The following is a 17,443-nucleotide window of genomic DNA, read 5'->3' on the forward strand; positions in this document are numbered from 1 at the left end:
TCCCGTTTTTGGTTGTCCCCCTAACCCGTCAGCCTAGCCTCTTGAGTTTTTTATTCTGTTGTGATTTTCATCCCAATTCCCCTCTCTCCTGTCCCCCACTCCCATCCCCAAGGTGTTCTGAGCCCTGAGCTGCAAAGGCCTGGGCCCACAGAGCAGGACGGGGAGGGCAGGGCTGGGTCAGGCCGCCTGGAGGGGGCCGGACCCAGCAGACAGTTTGGCGTATCGGGCTGTTCTATACTGTGCATATGATTCAAGGGCACTGGGGACATCCTCTTGTCTGGCGCATGCTGCAGGGGTCCCCTGGGTGAAGCAAAGGCCTGCTCTGGGGTCCTGTTCCAGCTTGGCCGCCCCCTCTGTGACCTTGGGCAAGTCACTTGACCTCTGTGTGCCTCAACTTCCTCCTCTGTAAAACGGGGACAGTCCCTGCCCCTCCCTACCTCACAGGCATGTTGTGAGAATAAATGAGGTAACGTGTAACAAGGCCTCATGGCATTATTGCAGTCTGGTGCGATGGACTGGGTAAGGAGGACCACAGCAGATGAGCCCAGGAAACCCAGCTAGACCCCCTCCCAAGAGGCAGTACTTGGGAGACAAGCTATCTGGAGAGCATCCCTGGTCTGTGAGCCTGGGCAGAAGAAAGCATCTATGTGGCTTCAGACTCCATAGGGACCACCACAGGAGAAAGGCAGCAGCTCAATCAAAGGCCTGGCCTCTGTACAGGGCAGGCAGGGCTCCATGATCCCAGCAACTGCCCTCGACAGCCTAGGAATCCAGTCTATTAGAGAATGTGCTCTGCTGTGCCCGGAGACAGCTGCATGGGCTCCCCCGGGGCTCCCCAGGAAGCCAGTGTGGACTGGTCTCACTCTGACAGGGCAGAGTCTATGGAAGAACAGGAGGAGCTGCATGGGAGTGCCCAGCCCAGGTGGAAGAGGCCTGCTACTGACAACCAGACCGGAAGAGAGGAAGATGCCACCCCCAGTGGGGTCAGAACATTGTGTTTAAAAGGTCTTGGGCCAGGCCCCAGAACCACACATTTGTATCTCACTTGGCTGACCCCAGGCCCAGGGACACAGTCATCCCCAGCGTCATCTCAGGTGTTTTCCCTAGCTGGACCCTGTATGAAATCCCAACTGTAAACAGACCCCTGTGCTTTTGTCAGGGTGGCTGAACGGCAGCTATCCTGGGTCTGTTCACCAGTACTGTCCTTCACCTACCCTAGTCATGGCTGACTTGAAGGGCAAGTGGCTTCCTGTTATGTCAGACTAAGATTGTTTCTGCACCCAGCATTTAACCAGCCATTCAAAGGTATAATTGGATGCTGGCGAGGGCAAATTAGACATGAGGAATGGAGGTCAGATGGCAGCCTAACTCTCCTCCATGGGCCTCAGGGACTTGGAGGCAGGGGAACTTACCACATCCAAGTGCTGCAGCCCAGGAGTCTTCAGCTGGCCTGGGGAAGGTTCTTGGAATCTCAAGCAAAAAGGATGGGTGCCTTGTGTGGAAAGAACTACTTCCTAAATGACTGACCTGGGGAGAGGAGGCAGGTATTTTACAGAGATGGCAAGTTTCATTTGGGGCTTTGAAGAACGAGTAGGAGGCTCCAGAGGCGGTGAGGGACTCAGCCAGCAGAGGCAAAGGCCCATGCGGCTGCGCTGGGAATGTCCTGAGTGCCAGGTAAGGCGCAAGGCTTCCAGCAGGACCTGCTCTAGAGAACAGGGACATTCCCACACAGAACCCTGTTGCCTGGCTCCAGCCTCTTTGGATTGGTTCTAGCCAACACCAGTTTTCTCTAAATGTGTCAGCAGAGAATAGGCCTGAAGATGCAGTAGGGGATTTGAACCCTCATCTGCCCTTTGGCTAAGAGCAGCCTGTGCATCTAAATCTACAGCCCATGCCTTTCCCTGATGACCAACCACGCTCCAGGCAGGCATTGCCTTAACTAGGTGGCCACAGAGCACAGACAGCAAGAGATGTGTGCAAGTGTGCCCACGCATGTGCCACTGCACATATGCAGAACATCTATTTGGCATTTCCGGCCAGATACACTCAGGCGCAGCATCCTGCTATAGCACTGTTGGCACAGGGCATGTCAGTGGGGACGGAGAGGAGTGTCTGACATACAAATTTTACTACCAGAGCTTGATCCATGGAAAGAAACAACTTCCGAGAATCATGCTCTCTGATCTCTACATATGTGCAGTGGCATATGTGTGCACACAATCTCATACACACAAACACTCTCATACACATGCAGATGCACACTCTCATGCGCACACACATGTATGTACGCACACCAAATAAGATTACTCGATAGGTAAAGAAGCTCTCAGCACAAGCCGGATGACCTGAAATCAATCCCCAGAACCAGGAGGTGAACGAAAGCTGTCTTCTGACTATACACACCATGGTACATGTGCGCACACACCATGCAGAGAACGGTGCATAAGTGTATGGGTGCTTTCCCTAAGTTCTGTGAGGCACTTCAGCAAATTAATAATCTAGGGAAATGTTTTTAGGAACCCCTGGTTTGTAACAAGATTGCAGCGATGTGAGGATAATGCAGGACCTAATATTTACAACTGATCTGTGGTGTGGGGGCAGTCATACAGGTTTAAGGAGCTAAACCCGAGCATCTCGTGTGCTGTCAAAAAAGTCAAAGAACTGGTTGTCCAGATACCTGTGTAACAAATGTTGTGTAGGCTACAGAGATGTGGATATTAAGTTGTTAATTCAATGATAATCCAGCTACAACCCTTAGAACCAGAGGTTAGGTGAAGAGTACCGGACTAGGGAGTACAGATAGATCTGCTTACAAAGGCAAATAGAACAGATAGTCATGGCCACATGCAGGGACTGGGATGGGAGGAGCAGGTGAGGAGGGGTGAGGAGGACGAGGGAGGGAATACAGGGAGAGGCAGCTAACATTAAGACCATATGAGAGGTAGTGTGAAAACAGCAGAAGCTTCCCCTAAAATTACATTGCCAGATAATGGAGAGGCAGAGCTCAAATTAGCCATGCATTGTTACCAAATGAAGCTTCTGGTTCTGGGATCGGGTGCATCTAATTGATTTGTTGGCCAAGGGGGTCCCATGAGAGTCCCCAACCCACACAGGCTGTTGGCAAGACTATGGGTTGTTCTCCACAGACTGACAGCAAGTCTCCAGTGCTGAATACAACACCTATACAACTCACTGAGCATGGAGAAGTCAAGCTGAAGCCTTTAACCCCTACACTCTACTGTCTTTGGTACAGGAAGGTATTTGGCATGCTGCCAAAGGAGAAACATAAACACCGAGCCAGCCTCAAATCCTCTGAACTACAAAGGTTTCCTGCCTTCAAGATATGCTAGGGCAAAGTTTATGGGAGTAGCCAACCGATATCTGCTTTGACTTAAGGTCCACTCTATGAAATGGGGACCCATTGCTCACACCGATTCGGTGGCCAAGAGCATCGGTGCCTAGATAGGCAAGGGACCTAGAGTAACACCAAATATTGCTGTTCTGGAAACAAAGATAACAAAAAAAACAAAACAAACAAAAACAAAACTCAACAACAACAAAACCAAAAAACATGTAGCAAGAAAATGTTCTGCTATACTCATAGATCCATCAGCGCCTTGGTCAGCCATTATCAGAGAAGCATCCTCCTGCAGCAGATGGGAACACACACAGAGAACCACAACCAGACATGTAGAATGTAACATGCCTTGAAACACTCAGCCTTAAGCAGAATGTCTCCCTCAAATCCCTCCTGTCAGAGGCCAGGGAACCTTGTGGAAAAAGAGGCTGAAAGAACATAAAGGCCAGAGGTTATGGAGGACACCAGGCCCTGTAGATAACATGCACAAAGCTCATGAACTCAGAGATGGAAACAGCAAGTGCAGGTCTGCACCAGATCCTCTGCCGGTTATTGTAGCTTCCAGCTGAGAGGTTTATGGGATTCCCGAGTGTGTGAATGAGCGGATCTCTGGTTCCTATACCTTCCCCTGTGTTGAGAGCCGCTCTACCCCACGTTTGAGGGCTAAAATGTCTCGGACCGCTCTGTCAATGTTGGGACCCGCACTGCCAAAAGTCTTGGGGGCTAAACTGTTAGAACCTGCACTGCCCCAAGCTGCTCCAGTCCGAGGGTCAGGGTTGAGCAAGAGAGAGAGTGAGGACGGACTCGAGGAGTGGAGACCAGACAGAGTGTGATTCAATCCCATTTATTCTTCAGTCTCTCTTCCTAGTCCAAGTCCCAAGTCTTGAGTTCCTAGTCCCTAGTGCCTCCAAGTTCCAAGTTACTTCTTCCAAGTGCTAAGTGCCTAATGTCTAATAATTCTTCTTCCTCAGTGCCTAATTCCTACTCCAAGTTGTACTCTCTAACCTAATTCCTAGTTCCAAGTTGTACTCTTAATGTCTAATAACTCACTCCAAGTTGTACTCAATTCTTCTGTCTGCCTCTCGCCTTTTATATGTCTCACTTCTAAGCCACGTCTTTAAGTCACGCCCTTACACCTTGTCTCTAAATCTGATCTCTAAGTCACGCCCTTAAGCCTCGGCTCTAAATCACACCTTTAAGTCTCACACACCCAAGGGAAAATCCTGGGTATCTAAAGCAAGATGTTATCAGAGTGTGCTCAGCTGTTGTAGGCTGATGTAATCAAATCTCTTGTCAGGGTATATGGCTCAAGATGGCTGCAAGGATGATAGCCGCCTTCTGTCGGCTCCCCACACCCCTGGGCTCTTTTCCTTCTGTTTATCTTGTCCAACTCCAGTGTGTTCATTTTGTTTTATGTATATTTTCTTTCTTTTTTTTAACAACATGTTATTTATTTATTTTATATATATGATGAGTACATTGTAGCTGTTTTCAGGCACACCAGAAGAGGATCTTGGATTCCATTACACGTAGTTGTGAGTCACCATGTGGTTGCTGGGAATTGAACTCAGGACTTCTGGAAGAGCAATCAGTGCTCTTAACCACTGAGCCATCTCTCCAGTCCCTTATTTATATTTTCTTTGGTTATGTTTTATTATTATCCATCAGAAGAGTGTTTGTTTTGTTTTTTTATTCTTCTCTCATATATTACATCCAGACCATAATTTCCCCTTCCTTCTCTCCTCCCAGCCCTCTCCTCTCCCTTAGACCCAGTCCTGTTTGTTTTCTAAGGAGAAACAGAAAGGGAAGAAATCCACATAGGAGAGAGGAGGAGGAACTGGGAAGGGTTGAGGGAGGGAAAACATACTCAGGATATATGAGGGCAAAAAGTCCATTTTCAATAAAAGGAAAAATTATTTAATTTAAAAAAATTACAATATGATCCAGCAATTCCACTTCCAGGCAGGCACTCAAAAATAACTGAAAGCAGAACTTGAGATTATTTGAACAGCCGTGTTTTAAATAGCATTATAGCCTGACATGGTGGTCCATGCCTGTAACTCTAGCACTCTGAAGGCTTGTAAGTTCAAAGCCAGCCCCAGCCTCACAGTAGACTATATATCTAAAGCAAAGCAACTAGCCAGGTGTGGTGAAGCACGTCTGCCCCAGCACTTGAGAGGCAGAGGTGGGCAGATCTCTGTAAGTTTGAGACCAGCCTGGTCTACGTGGTGAGTTCCTGGCCATCCATGGATTACATAGTTGAAGCCCTCTCTCAAAAACAGACAAACAAACAATCGACAAAACGTAGCATTAGAGCTGCAGATGAAGCTCGGCTGGTGCAGCACCTGCCTAGCATGCATGAGGCTCTGGGTTCAATCCCAAGCACATTATAAAACCAGGAGTGGTGGCATGTCCTGGCATCCTGGCACTCAAAAACAGAGGCAGTATGATTAGAAATTAAGCATTATCCTCAGCCTCATATCAAATCCAAATCCAGCTTTAGCTGCCTGAGACCTGTCTCAGACCGTGTATGTGTGGTGGGGGCTTGGTTCAGGGGTTAACTCAGAACTCAAAAACACATGCCGTTCTTCTAGAGAACCTTACAAGTCCCAGTACCCACATGGCAGCTCACAACCATCTGTAACTACAGTCCTGGAGGGTTCAGTAGCCTGCTGGCACCAGGCAGTCCAGTGATACACAGACATGGAGATAAAATACCCATACACATAAAATACATTTAAACGGGGCTGGAGAGATGGCTCAGTGGTTAAGAGCACTGGCTGCCTTTCCAGAGTCCTGAGTTCAATTCCCAGCAACCACATGGTGGCTCACAACCATCTGTAATTGGATCTGATGCCCTCTTCTGGTATGCAGGTGTACATGCAGATATATATTAAATAAATAAAACTTTAAAAAATACATTTAAGCAAAATGTAAAGGCAGCATTTTTCATTCATTTCCTTTTTACTTTTGCACTGCTAGGCCTCATGCACGCTGAGCAGGTGCTATGTCACTGAGCTGTGCCCCCAGCTTGAGCAGTGCACACAGTAACCAAAACAGGAAGACAACTCAAATGCCCATCCAGAGGGGGTACGCAAATACGGCAGTAGTCAGCCTTAAAAGGCAAGGAAACGGGTGCTGGACATACAGTTCCATGGGACAGCCCTTGTCTTTTTGTCAGACAGGACCTTATTCTGTAGGCCTCGCTAGCCTAGAGCTACTATGTTGACGAGGCTGGCCTTGAACTCACAGAGATCCTCCTCCCTCTGCCTCCCGAGTGCTGGGATTAGAAAATGTGTATCACCATATTCAGCTCAACACTTGTTTTAAGTACCTTTGTGGGTCCCTGGGTCCAATTCAAAGTGTCTGTCTGTCTGTCTGTCTGTCTGTCTGTCTGTCTGTCAAAGAAGTTAAAGATGTAGCTCATTTGGTAAGAGTGTTTGCCTAGCAGGCAGGAGGCCGTTGGTTGATTCTTAGCACTTGGGAAGTAGAAGTGCACAATCAAAAGTCCAAGGGCATCCTCAGGGCACAGAGTGCCTGTGTTAGATGAGAGCATCCCAAAGCATATATGTATGTATGTGTGTTTGTAATTATAGTATGCACCACACACACACAAAGTAAATAAACTTAAAACAAAAAACTTGGAAAGTTGTACACCCGGTGAGACGAGTTAGCAGGTAATGGAGTTGGCATCAAAGGCCTGGTGATATGTTCTCTCATCAGAGAGAGCTCTGTAAAGATGGGGAGGCCCAGTGTCTTAGTTAGGATTTTCTTTTTGGGGGGGAGGGGGCTGTTTCGAGACAGGGATTCTCTGTGTAGCCCTGGCTGTCCTGGAACTCACTCTGTAGACCAGGCTGGCCTCGAACTCAGAAATCCACCTGTTTCTGCCTCCCAAGTGCTGGGATTAAAGGTGTGCACCACCCCTGCCCATTAGTTAGGGTTTCCATTTCTGTAAAGAGAAACCAAGACCAGCAACTCTTAAAAAGGACAACATTTAATTAATTGGCCCTGGCTTACTGGTTCTGAGGTTCAGTCCATTATCATGGCAGGAAGCATAGCAGCATTTAGGCAGCCATGGTGCTGGAAGAATTGAGAGTTCTATATCTTCATCCAAAGGCACACAGAAGACTGGCTTCCAGGCAGCTAGGATGAGGGTTTTAAACCCATGCACAATGACACACTTCCTCCAACAAGGCCACACCTACTTCAACAAGGCCACACCTCCTAGCAGCGCCACTCCCTGAGCTAAGCATATTCAAACCACCACAACCAGCTCTATAACATCATCCTCGGAGCTCCATAGGATAATGCCCTTGGTATCTGCATCTCACCCATCACACACACCCTGGACCAGAACAAATTTCCATACAGGATGTAACTAGGACACCTGGCACAACTGGAATATGGGTTGTAAATTAGAAGCCCAAATCAATGTTAAATCTTGTGACTTTAATAATTATGCAATCGATATGTAAGAGAGCCCTCCTTTTAGGATATACTAAAATATTATATGTAGTGATAAAAGGCGCGTTATGTGCAGCTCACTATCAAATGTTGAGCGATACACATATCCCCACCAGGAAGAGGAGCCAGATGCAACTGGAGACTCTCAAGGTCAGTTTTCTATACGACTCTTATAACCTTACTAGTATGCTTGAAATTATCTCAAAAAAGTTTTCAAAAATCAATACATCCAAGACAAAATGGACCTCTCCCAAATCTGTTCCACCTACGCCCACCCTGCCCAACTAAGAAAATGACAGCTCTCTCGACCCAGCTGCTCCCCTGAAACCCTCGAGCTGGGCCCTGAGAAAGACTCAGTGGTAATAACACTTGCTGTCCTATGTGGCCTGGCCACATATGGAGGAAGGAGGGAACTGACTCCAGCAATTGTCCACTGACTTCCACACCAACTCCATTCACAAATAAATATAATTTTTAAAAGAATTTAATTCTTGGAGCCAACTGTTTTCCTTCTCATTCCAGTCTGGTCCATTTCCAAGGCCTATTGGCTGAAGCACTGAGATGTTTCCAGAGCCCCTCCCCTTCTCGCCCAGTTTCCCACTGCCCCATAAGCCCAACCACCACCTCCTCACTTTCCGTCTGCTCTCCTGTCCTTGAGAATGCCATATGCTCTCTAAATCTCCTGCACTGAAATCCATCAGTCTTTTCCTTTGTGACTTCTGGCCTTTACGCTAAACTAAACTCGCAAAATTCTAGTTCTAAAAGTGTTTCAACTGTTACCTCTAACGTTGCCCAGGACAGATAAAAACTATTACCTTCTATTTATTTAGACAGCCTTGCTCCATAGCTCAGACTGATCGGGAACCTATACTATACTCGATGTTGGCAATCCTGCTGCCTCAGCTTCTCAAATGCCGAGATAACTCACTGCATCTGGTTCCATCTCCTCTCAATAGCTCCTTTCTCCACATCACCCTTACTCCGTTTCAACCCAGCTCACAGACCCTCATGCTCAGAACTGTCCGGGTCGTAGGCGGTTTCAGGCTTTCTTCCTAGGGCTCCCCAGGCAGATTCCCTGCCCCATTGCGGGGCCAGGCAGTTATTTACAAAGTAACTGAATGCCGGAAAGTTCCCTAGGGAAAAAGTGATGGGTGATGGATGCTGTTGCGAGGACGGATTCTCACTGAAAAAAAAAAAAAAAAAAAAAAAAAAAAAAAAAAAAAAAAAAAAAGACCATACTTGGCTGGGTAAAAATCAGACTTCCACCGGACACAGCAGGGACCTCTAGGACAAGAGGGGGTCAGAGAGCTGGGAAACCCTAAGACTACGCCCTTCTTGCCAGTATGGACACCTCAGTCTGATTCTATGCCCCAGCCTGGGCCGACCCAGAGGAAAGGCTGCGTCGAGGGGGGCTACTCCAGGGGTACCCCCAACCTCCCAGCCTGCAAGCGGAAGCCTAATAAGGCAGGGCTGGCTGCCTCGGCCCCGCCCCCGCCCCACCCCCCGGCGCATTCTTCTGCCTTGTAAGGCCGGGCCGCCCGCGGTCCCGCCAGCCCCGGCTCCGCCCCCAGAGCTCCGAGCAGAGGGTCGAGCTGCTGGCAGCCAGCTCTCGAAGCACTGCAGCAGCGCCGAGGACTTTTCTTCTCTTCTGCAGGTGGGAGCCCGCTCAACGCCTGGGCAGCTACAGTAGGTGGTCAGGCCGAACTTCACCCGGCCTTCAGAGGGCTGTGGCATGCTTAGTGGTGTGGGCTGGGGCTACTGCCTTGCTCGGGTCCTACAGGGGGCCCTGGTCTGGGACTGAGCAACTGATGGTTCTACGCCCCAGAAAACTGGTCTTTGGGCAAGGAAACATGGATCCAGAGCATCCTTTTGCTAAAGAGCCTAACACACCAAGCCCAGAAGCTCCAGGTTACCTGCTTGTAGAGATAGATGCCAGTGAGGGGGTTGAGGGCGTCCCTGACCTAAGGAACTGTGTGTGTCACAGGAAATTGAGCCCTACGGAAGCACAGCGTTTGCACACCTAATTTTGCAAACCCTGCCACAGGAGGGATGGTGACCTCGTCACATCTCCCTTATCCCCAGTGCTGTGTGCACCAGAGAACACCAGAGAACGGTGAGATGAGGAGGTCTTGGTCCTGGCTTCTTCACAGCCCTCCAGCTGCCCTGGTGGCTTCCAGGGACATACAGTATTTAGTCTGTGATGACCTGGTTCGAGAGCAGGGCATCTGGCACTGCCCAGAATGGGGACTAATAATGAGTAAAGGGGCTCTGGTTGGCTCTACTCGCTGTCAGCCGTTACAGTAGGAAGGAATGGTCTAGCCATGACTAAGCCAAGTTCCAGCTGTCTGATCCTTGGTGTTTCAACCCAAGAAAGGAGAGAATACGGCTTCAGGGTTAAGGGCCCAGCTTATTCCTTTTTTTTTTTTTTTTTTTCTGTTTGTTTGGGTTTTTTTGTTTGTTTGTTTTTGTTTGTTTGTTTGGTTGGTTGGTTTTGGTTTTTTTCGAGACAGGATTTCTCTGTGTAGCCCTGGCTGTCCTGGAACTCACTCTGTAGACCAGGCTAGCCTCGAACTCAGAAATCCGCCTGCCTCTGCCTCCCAAGTGCTGGGATTAAAGGCGTGCACCACCACCGCCCTCAGTCACTGAACCAAGTTTAGAAAGTGCCTTTGGCCCTTCAAGAGCCAAGCCTACCACCCACTGACTCTAGGCTAGCATGGTGTCCTGGCTTCCAACATTCTCACGGGTATGCACTTCCCTTTTGGAGGACCCCTGCCTCTCAAGGATGAAGAGGGCAGGGATACTCTAGGGGAGCCTGGTTGGGCCTGACAGGAGGGGCTAAGAATGCTGATGGCCACCCCAGCCTGGGCCACCGGAGATGGGGGAGCAGCTTCCAGGGACAACATTTCTGTCCGCAGTTCCTATCAAAGCCCACCCAGCACTACACAAAAAAAACACCAAAGCCTGAGGCCTGGGGCATGCTGTGTATCTTACGAAGCTAGAGTCTCAAGGCTACAGACAGATGTGGTCTGGGACCTGCTGGAGCTGACGGTGATCCCAACTCAGGGGGTATTAGAGGCAGGGACAGAGGAGGTAGGACAGAAGCCTTGAGCCAAGTGATGCAGAGGACAGGGCAGAGGAACAGACGTACTGGGTGGGGCCTTGGCTAGCTGAGGGGAAGCAGACAATAAGTCTTGAGCTGTATTTCCCCACAAGCTATGATGGGGTGAGGTTGAGTTCTTTCCCTGGCCTCAGTTTCCCCATCTGTAGAGTGGCGCTCACACAACCTTTCACTAAAGAGTCATCTACTAGCCTGATGCTTGTGGACTGCCCTAGTGGTGAGGGATGAGGGAGTCCGAAAGTGTTTGTTGTCAAGATAAGGGTGGAGAACACGGCCCCTGGGACTCTCCAGAGCTCTGCTGGAGGACAACTACAGAAGGAGGGTCTGGAAGGAAGGCCTGGGAATGGCTGTGGCATGCTAAAGGTCATCAAGGGGACAAAGGGGACCAGTCAGAAGCTGGGAGAGCACACTGGGTCCTTTCATGCCAAAAGGCCAGGTCTAAATGGACTGTAGTTTCAACTCAGGAGCTTCAATGTACAGGAAGTGACAGAGGGCCCGGGATGAAACTTAGCCACTAGGGACCAGTCAGGCTCCCTGGGGAGAGCAGCTGTGTTCCACAGTATAGAAGATGGGGAGGGCTGGGGGGAGGGGTGCAGGGGCATGGAGTGAGAGGCCTGGAGAGGGTTGGAGGAAGGTAATATCAGGAGTACAGGGCTGCTGATCTGTCCCCTCCTAAGAGAGCCCCACCTCCCTGCCATTGAGATGGGCACAAGAATATCAAGAAATAAAGAAGACAAAGCGTGTTAATGGCTGGCACCAAGCCAATCCTGTTTTACCCAGTTGCAGCAAATTAATTCTTCCTATGCTCAGTAGTACTCCAGGGGCTCTCCAGATACTAAATTAACTAATTCCTGCGGCAGGATGCTCTGTCGCCCCCATCCCCAGATGAAGAGAGACAGACGAAATATTCAGGTTCACAGCTCATAGGCTGCACTCAGAAAGAACTGGATGGCTGTAGGCCCAAACCTGTGGGAAGCCTTGAATAGCAAGCTTACACCTAAAGTCATCCATTATCATCCCACGCCCCTCCCTGTAGGGAAGCCCCAACACCCAAAGCCAAGATGTCCAGCAAGAGAGCCAAGGCCAAGACCACCAAGAAGAGGCCCCAGAGGGCTACGTCCAATGTCTTCGCCATGTTTGACCAGTCCCAGATCCAGGAGTTTAAAGAGGCCTTCAACATGATTGATCAGAACCGTGACGGTTTCATTGACAAGGAGGACCTGCACGACATGCTGGCCTCTCTGGGTGAGTGGGACAGGTGCACAGGGAGAGGTTGCTTGGCACTTACAGGTCACTTCCTGTGAAACCAGAGTTGCAGTCTTACCCTGCTGAGCATATTGCTCCCACTCTGCCCATTTAACAGAGAGGCAGACTGAGGCAAGGAACAGGTCCAGCACAGGATTTGAACCTAGACAGCCCGACTCTCCGAAGAAAGTCAGATCTATGCATTGGATTCTGTGGTAGCATTTTGAATTTGTACTGATAGGAAATCTGAGGCTAAGACGGAAGGCCAGACGATCCCTCTATACCCCCAATGACACCTCCAACATCAGGATCTTAGGGCCAAAAGGGGTCAGGGATTGAGTCCAAGTTGCCAATGTTCAGATGGGTACACTGAGGCCTGGAGGCCAGGTCTCCAGAGTGCACCTCTCCCAAGAGCTGGCCACAGCCAGCCACTCTCAGCGGCAGTTCCTGGCATAGAGGATCAGGACTTGATGACAGATAGATAAGAGGAGTCTAGCACTCGGACAGCTGCCACACCATTAGGCTTGGCCATCCCAGTCAGTCCTGGCACTGCTCCATGCTACTGGCCTGCCTGTATAAAAAGGCAATGTGTCCTTGTGACCACAGCACAGGTCTGGTGGGAGGCCAGCAGCCCAGATTAGAAAAGGGAGTGCCCATCCTTCCAGCTTCTGCCCAGGCTTTCTTGGGGACACCCTCTCCGAAGAAGAAAACCCAGCACTCTAATCTGGATCCTCTCAGCATCCTAGAAGGGAAGACTGTGTCCAGGGGAGGAAGGGCTGGTCCTAATGGGTTAAGAACTCCTCTGGGCACTTTATAAGAACAAAGCAAGGGACATGAGGCTCAGAAGGCACACGGTCATAAAGCCTTCCCTAGTTGGTCAGGCCATACCTTGTATTTAGGGTTTCACATCCCGGAGACTGGATGGGTCTAACTAGGTAACCAGGAAAACGTGCCCTCGTATGGTGGGTTCACAGATCAGATGTGGTTTTCAAGTTAAAGAACATGGCCCACAGAATCAACTAGACAGGAATCATGGAAGCTCACAGAGACAAAAGCAGCAGTCATGGAGCCCGCATGGGTCTGCGCTGGGTCCTCGGCATGTGTTATGGTTGTTAGCTTGCTGTTTTTATGGGACTCTTAACAATGGGAGTGGGGGTGTCTCTGACTCTTTTGCCTCCTCTTGGGACCCTTTTCCTCCTACTGGGCTGCCTTGTCTAGCCTTGATATGAGGGTTTGTGCCTAGTCTTACTGTGTCTTGCTACCCTGATACCCCTGGGAAGCCTGCTATTTTCTGAAGGAGAAACAGAAGAGGAGAGGGGAGTTTGGGGGAGGAAACTGGGAGGAGTGGGTATGAGGAAGAATTAGATAGATGATAGATAGATAGATAGATAGATAGACAGACAGACAGACAGAGGAAGGATAGTAAGCGCTACAGTCATCACCCCGTGCTCCCCCCCCCCCCAATTCTCCATGTAGCCCTCTTGGGAGTAGCAGGCAGAGACTCAGAAAGAACACGCAATCAGCCCTGAGCACAGCTGGGATCTGAACCTAGAAGACTGCAGCATCCTAAAGCTGTGCCAGTGACTGCCATGAGACCATTAGAACAGTGTCTTACTGTCACTCTCCTAAAGACATGGGGAGCTGAGGCACAAATTCGGGACTTAAATCCAAGCCTGTATGTCACCAGAGCTCACCGATGTAGGCACTTCTGAAACGTTTCTGGAATCTGGGAACAGACTAAGTTTATCTGCTGACCCCTGCTTCTCATTTGCTGTGTGACCTTGGATAAGCTGCCCTACCTCTCTGTGCCACAGTTTCTGACCTGTGAGAAGAGAGTAAGGATGCTGCTGGCACAAGGGAGGTAGAAGGCACGCCAGGCGACATGGCACACAGGGGCAGCTGACCTTACACCGTAGAGGAGCCAGGGACTTGTGACAGGCCCTAATACCTCAAAAGCAGGCAGGGACAGGAGCTGGATGCCCAAGAGAAGGCAGGAAATTGGCTGCCTGGTACCTGCGTCCTGGTCTACAAAGGTCACTGGGAATGAGTTACCCAGGTTGGGGACAGCAGCTGCAATGTCCACCTGCCACAGGAAAGAACCCCACAGACGAGTACCTGGAAGGCATGATGAACGAGGCGCCAGGGCCCATCAACTTCACCATGTTCCTCACTATGTTTGGGGAGAAGCTGAATGGCACAGACCCCGAGGATGTGATCCGCAACGCCTTTGCCTGCTTTGATGAGGAAGCCTCAGGTCAGTGTGCACGGGAGACCTGGGCTAGGTGTGGGGCACAAGGTGCTCTGTGCTACGGGTTAGGGGCCCACGTTCCCAGTGCCCACGACACACTGCTTAAACCTCCCAGAAATCAAACCGTGCCTTGTCATTTTTACGCCAGCTTCTGTCACAGAAAATTGTGACCCTCATGGTGTGACAGTCTCCATAGACACTGTGCACAGCCCCTCTGTAAACTCTTCCTTCTGGACCCCTCCGAAACTCTCTTATCCTCAGTTCCCTCAAGGGGCTGGAGACCTGAGGCGGGTCTTCTAGCCCCTCCCACCAGGAGGTTTCCAAGGGCTGGGAGGGGGTAGGTGGGCGTGGCCAGAGCCTGCTCTCAACCACGTTGTGCCATGCCCCAGGGTTCATCCACGAGGACCACCTGCGGGAGCTGCTCACCACCATGGGCGACCGATTCACGGATGAGGAGGTGGACGAGATGTACCGCGAGGCGCCCATTGATAAGAAAGGCAACTTCAACTACGTGGAGTTCACTCGCATCCTCAAGCATGGCGCCAAGGACAAGGACGACTAGGCTGTTCTCAGCTGCCCCAATGCCTAGACCCCATCCCAGTCACCTCCCCAACACATACACTCTACCCTCCCCATGAGGAGTTAGGATCCCAGCTCCCGGAGCAGGAACAGACCCACAGGGTGAGGTGGGTGTTCCACAATGGGCCCAGGCACTAGAAGGGATCTCTGACCCTACAAGGAAGGATCACAGTGGGGAGGTGAGCCAAGGGTGGGGCCAGCAAGCACCAAGGTGAAGCCACCGAAGATGGCCACCCTCAGCCATGCCCTCCCATTCTCGGGCTGCCCTGAGGAGGAAAGCGCCCATGTTCTGGTGTTGGACACTAATTCCCAGCATCCCCACAAAGGTACACACGCATTCACCATGTCCCTTCAGAGGATGACAATCTGCACTTGGAGTTGTCCCAGCACACCCAGAATGCATAGAGAGAAGCTGCCTGAGGGACATGTCTCTAATACAAGGCTGAGCACCGCCTCTGGTCTGTGTGTCTGTGATGGGGGCGGGGGAGGGGGGACAGTGTCCCATCACATCTTACTCTCCTCCCATCCCAGTGGCTGCCCTGATGCATCATACTACTGTCCAGGGGAAGAGGTCAGGGGTCTACCAGCCGTGCAGTACTGAAAGCTACAGAGGCCCCCAGTAAGGGTGCAGGCTCCATGGTCAGCTGAGACCAGATTAGCAAATGAAAGGGAAACGGGCCTCTGGGAAGAGAGAACAGAATCCTAAGACCCTTGGGTTCATCAAACCCCATATAACAGACAGGTTTGAATCTGGGGAGGGCAGAGGTGTCAGAGGGCAAGGTCACAGGCCTCAGGACTAAAGCCTGATTTCTAGGTCACTTCACTGGGGGAAGCTTAACATTAAAGGGACTCTAAGAACAATGAAGTAGGGGTTCAGTAGCTCACGAAGTGACTGGTCACCAGCCCAGCTGCCCCCTTTATCCAGTCCAGCTCCAGGCAGCCAGCCAGAAGACCATAGGCCCAGCCTGGTTCACACACACACACACACACACACACACACACACACACACACACACACACACAATGTGCGCAAGTGCATGGACATACGTACAGACATTATTCCAGCACGCAGGCAGGGCTGGGCTCCACATTTGAATAATGGGGTCACCGACAGTGCTCTCTACAGTGTAAAGGTGGGCACTGCCTGGGCTCTCCTGGGAGTTATGAGTAGAGAAGGGGGCCTCACATGTCCCACCTGACCCTGGCAGAGGTCGGGGACAGATTCTGGATCCAAAGTGACCCTTGAGAGAGAAGCCATACCACATACAGCAGTGGGGGCGGGTACTAACCCAGCCTGGAGGCTGCACTCAACTACATCCTCTGTAGCCAGCAGCCGGATACACACTCCCAGTTCCAAAATGAGCCGCATAAGTTCTTGGTCTTCACTCTGGATGGGACCAGGCCGGGTAAGGTGCGAACCAGCCCCAAATAGTGTTCCAGACTCAATCCCGGCCTCACCTGCAGAGCTGAGTGGCCTTTGGCCTGTCCCCAAGACACCACACCCTCTTGCTGATCTAATCCATCTAAGTACCAAAGGCCTGCTTTTAGTATCTTCAGTGTAAAGGCAGCAGGGAGCCAGGCATGGTGGCTTATACCTACAGACCTTGCACGCCACAGGCCCAGGCAGGAGGATCATCACAAGTTTGAGGTTAGCCTGGACTACAAAGTAAAGCCCTGTGTCAGGGAGGAGGAGGGCGGATATGACAGGAGGAAGGAGGCAGATTATTGTAGGAAGAAAGATCCATGTCCTCCTAGGCAGGAAGCCTCATGGTTTCATAGCTGTCCTGGGCTGGGAGGATGCCAAAATATGCAAAGGAAGTAAATGGTCTGCAGAGGATGGAAAGCAGGAAGCCCAGGCAAGGAAGCGCTCACCCAAGGCCCACAGTGGCAACCTGTCAGCTCCGAAACCACAGCTGGGGGGGGGGGGGGTTCTCCTTCCGTAAACTCATACAGGCAACCAAGGAGAGGCAACAGGAGCTTAGTGAGAGATTGCCACAAACTCAGGGCCAGCCTGGGTTACAAGGGAAGACCTTGTGTATGAATAAATAGAAGTCAGCAGGTTGTTATCTCCTCAGGTAACAATAGGCGATAAAGTGAAACCTTCCAGAACTTCCCAAGGTTTGCACAAACCCCAGAAGCCACAGAGGAGAAGCCGGATAGCATTCACTGCAGGAGAGTAAAGAGGTGGACAGTCAACGCTGGTGCCCTGCTGGGAGGTGGACAGTGCTGAGGGAGCGGCCTTGCTTTGCTCTGATCACAGCTAACAGTGTTCACAGACTTACTTCATGAACAAGGTCACCGACATATAAGCATGGCCAAAAATGGTTTTTCTCTTTTTTTCATGAAGATTTTATTTACACTCCAAATGTTGCCCCCCTTCCTGGTCCCCCCTCCACGAGTTCTTCACCCATCCCCCCTGCCAAGTGGCCAA

The 17,443-nt window shown here is 50.7% G+C and overlaps 1 protein-coding gene across 2 annotated transcripts; it reads left to right on the forward strand.

The window, feature by feature from the left end:
* Positions 1–9,336: 9,336 nt before the first annotated feature.
* Myl9 (myosin light chain 9) lies at positions 9,337–15,466 on the forward strand. 2 transcript variants are annotated; one of them, XM_034496283.3, is made up of 4 exons: positions 9,337–9,476; positions 11,977–12,185; positions 14,278–14,439; positions 14,823–15,466. In XM_034496283.3, the coding sequence occupies exons 2-4, from the start codon at positions 12,002–12,004 to the stop codon at positions 14,993–14,995; spliced, it is 519 nt and encodes a 172-aa protein (XP_034352174.1). In that variant the 5' UTR covers positions 9,337–9,476; positions 11,977–12,001; the 3' UTR covers positions 14,996–15,466. The 2 variants fall into 2 exon arrangements, with proteins under 2 accessions (XP_034352174.1, XP_034352175.1); XM_034496284.2 differs by having other exon boundaries at positions 9,375–9,508.
* Positions 15,467–17,443: the final 1,977 nt, after the last annotated feature.

Source organism: Arvicanthis niloticus, chromosome 2, assembly GCF_011762505.2.
Source record: "Arvicanthis niloticus isolate mArvNil1 chromosome 2, mArvNil1.pat.X, whole genome shotgun sequence".
Classification (NCBI taxonomy): Eukaryota; Metazoa; Chordata; class Mammalia; order Rodentia; family Muridae; genus Arvicanthis; species Arvicanthis niloticus.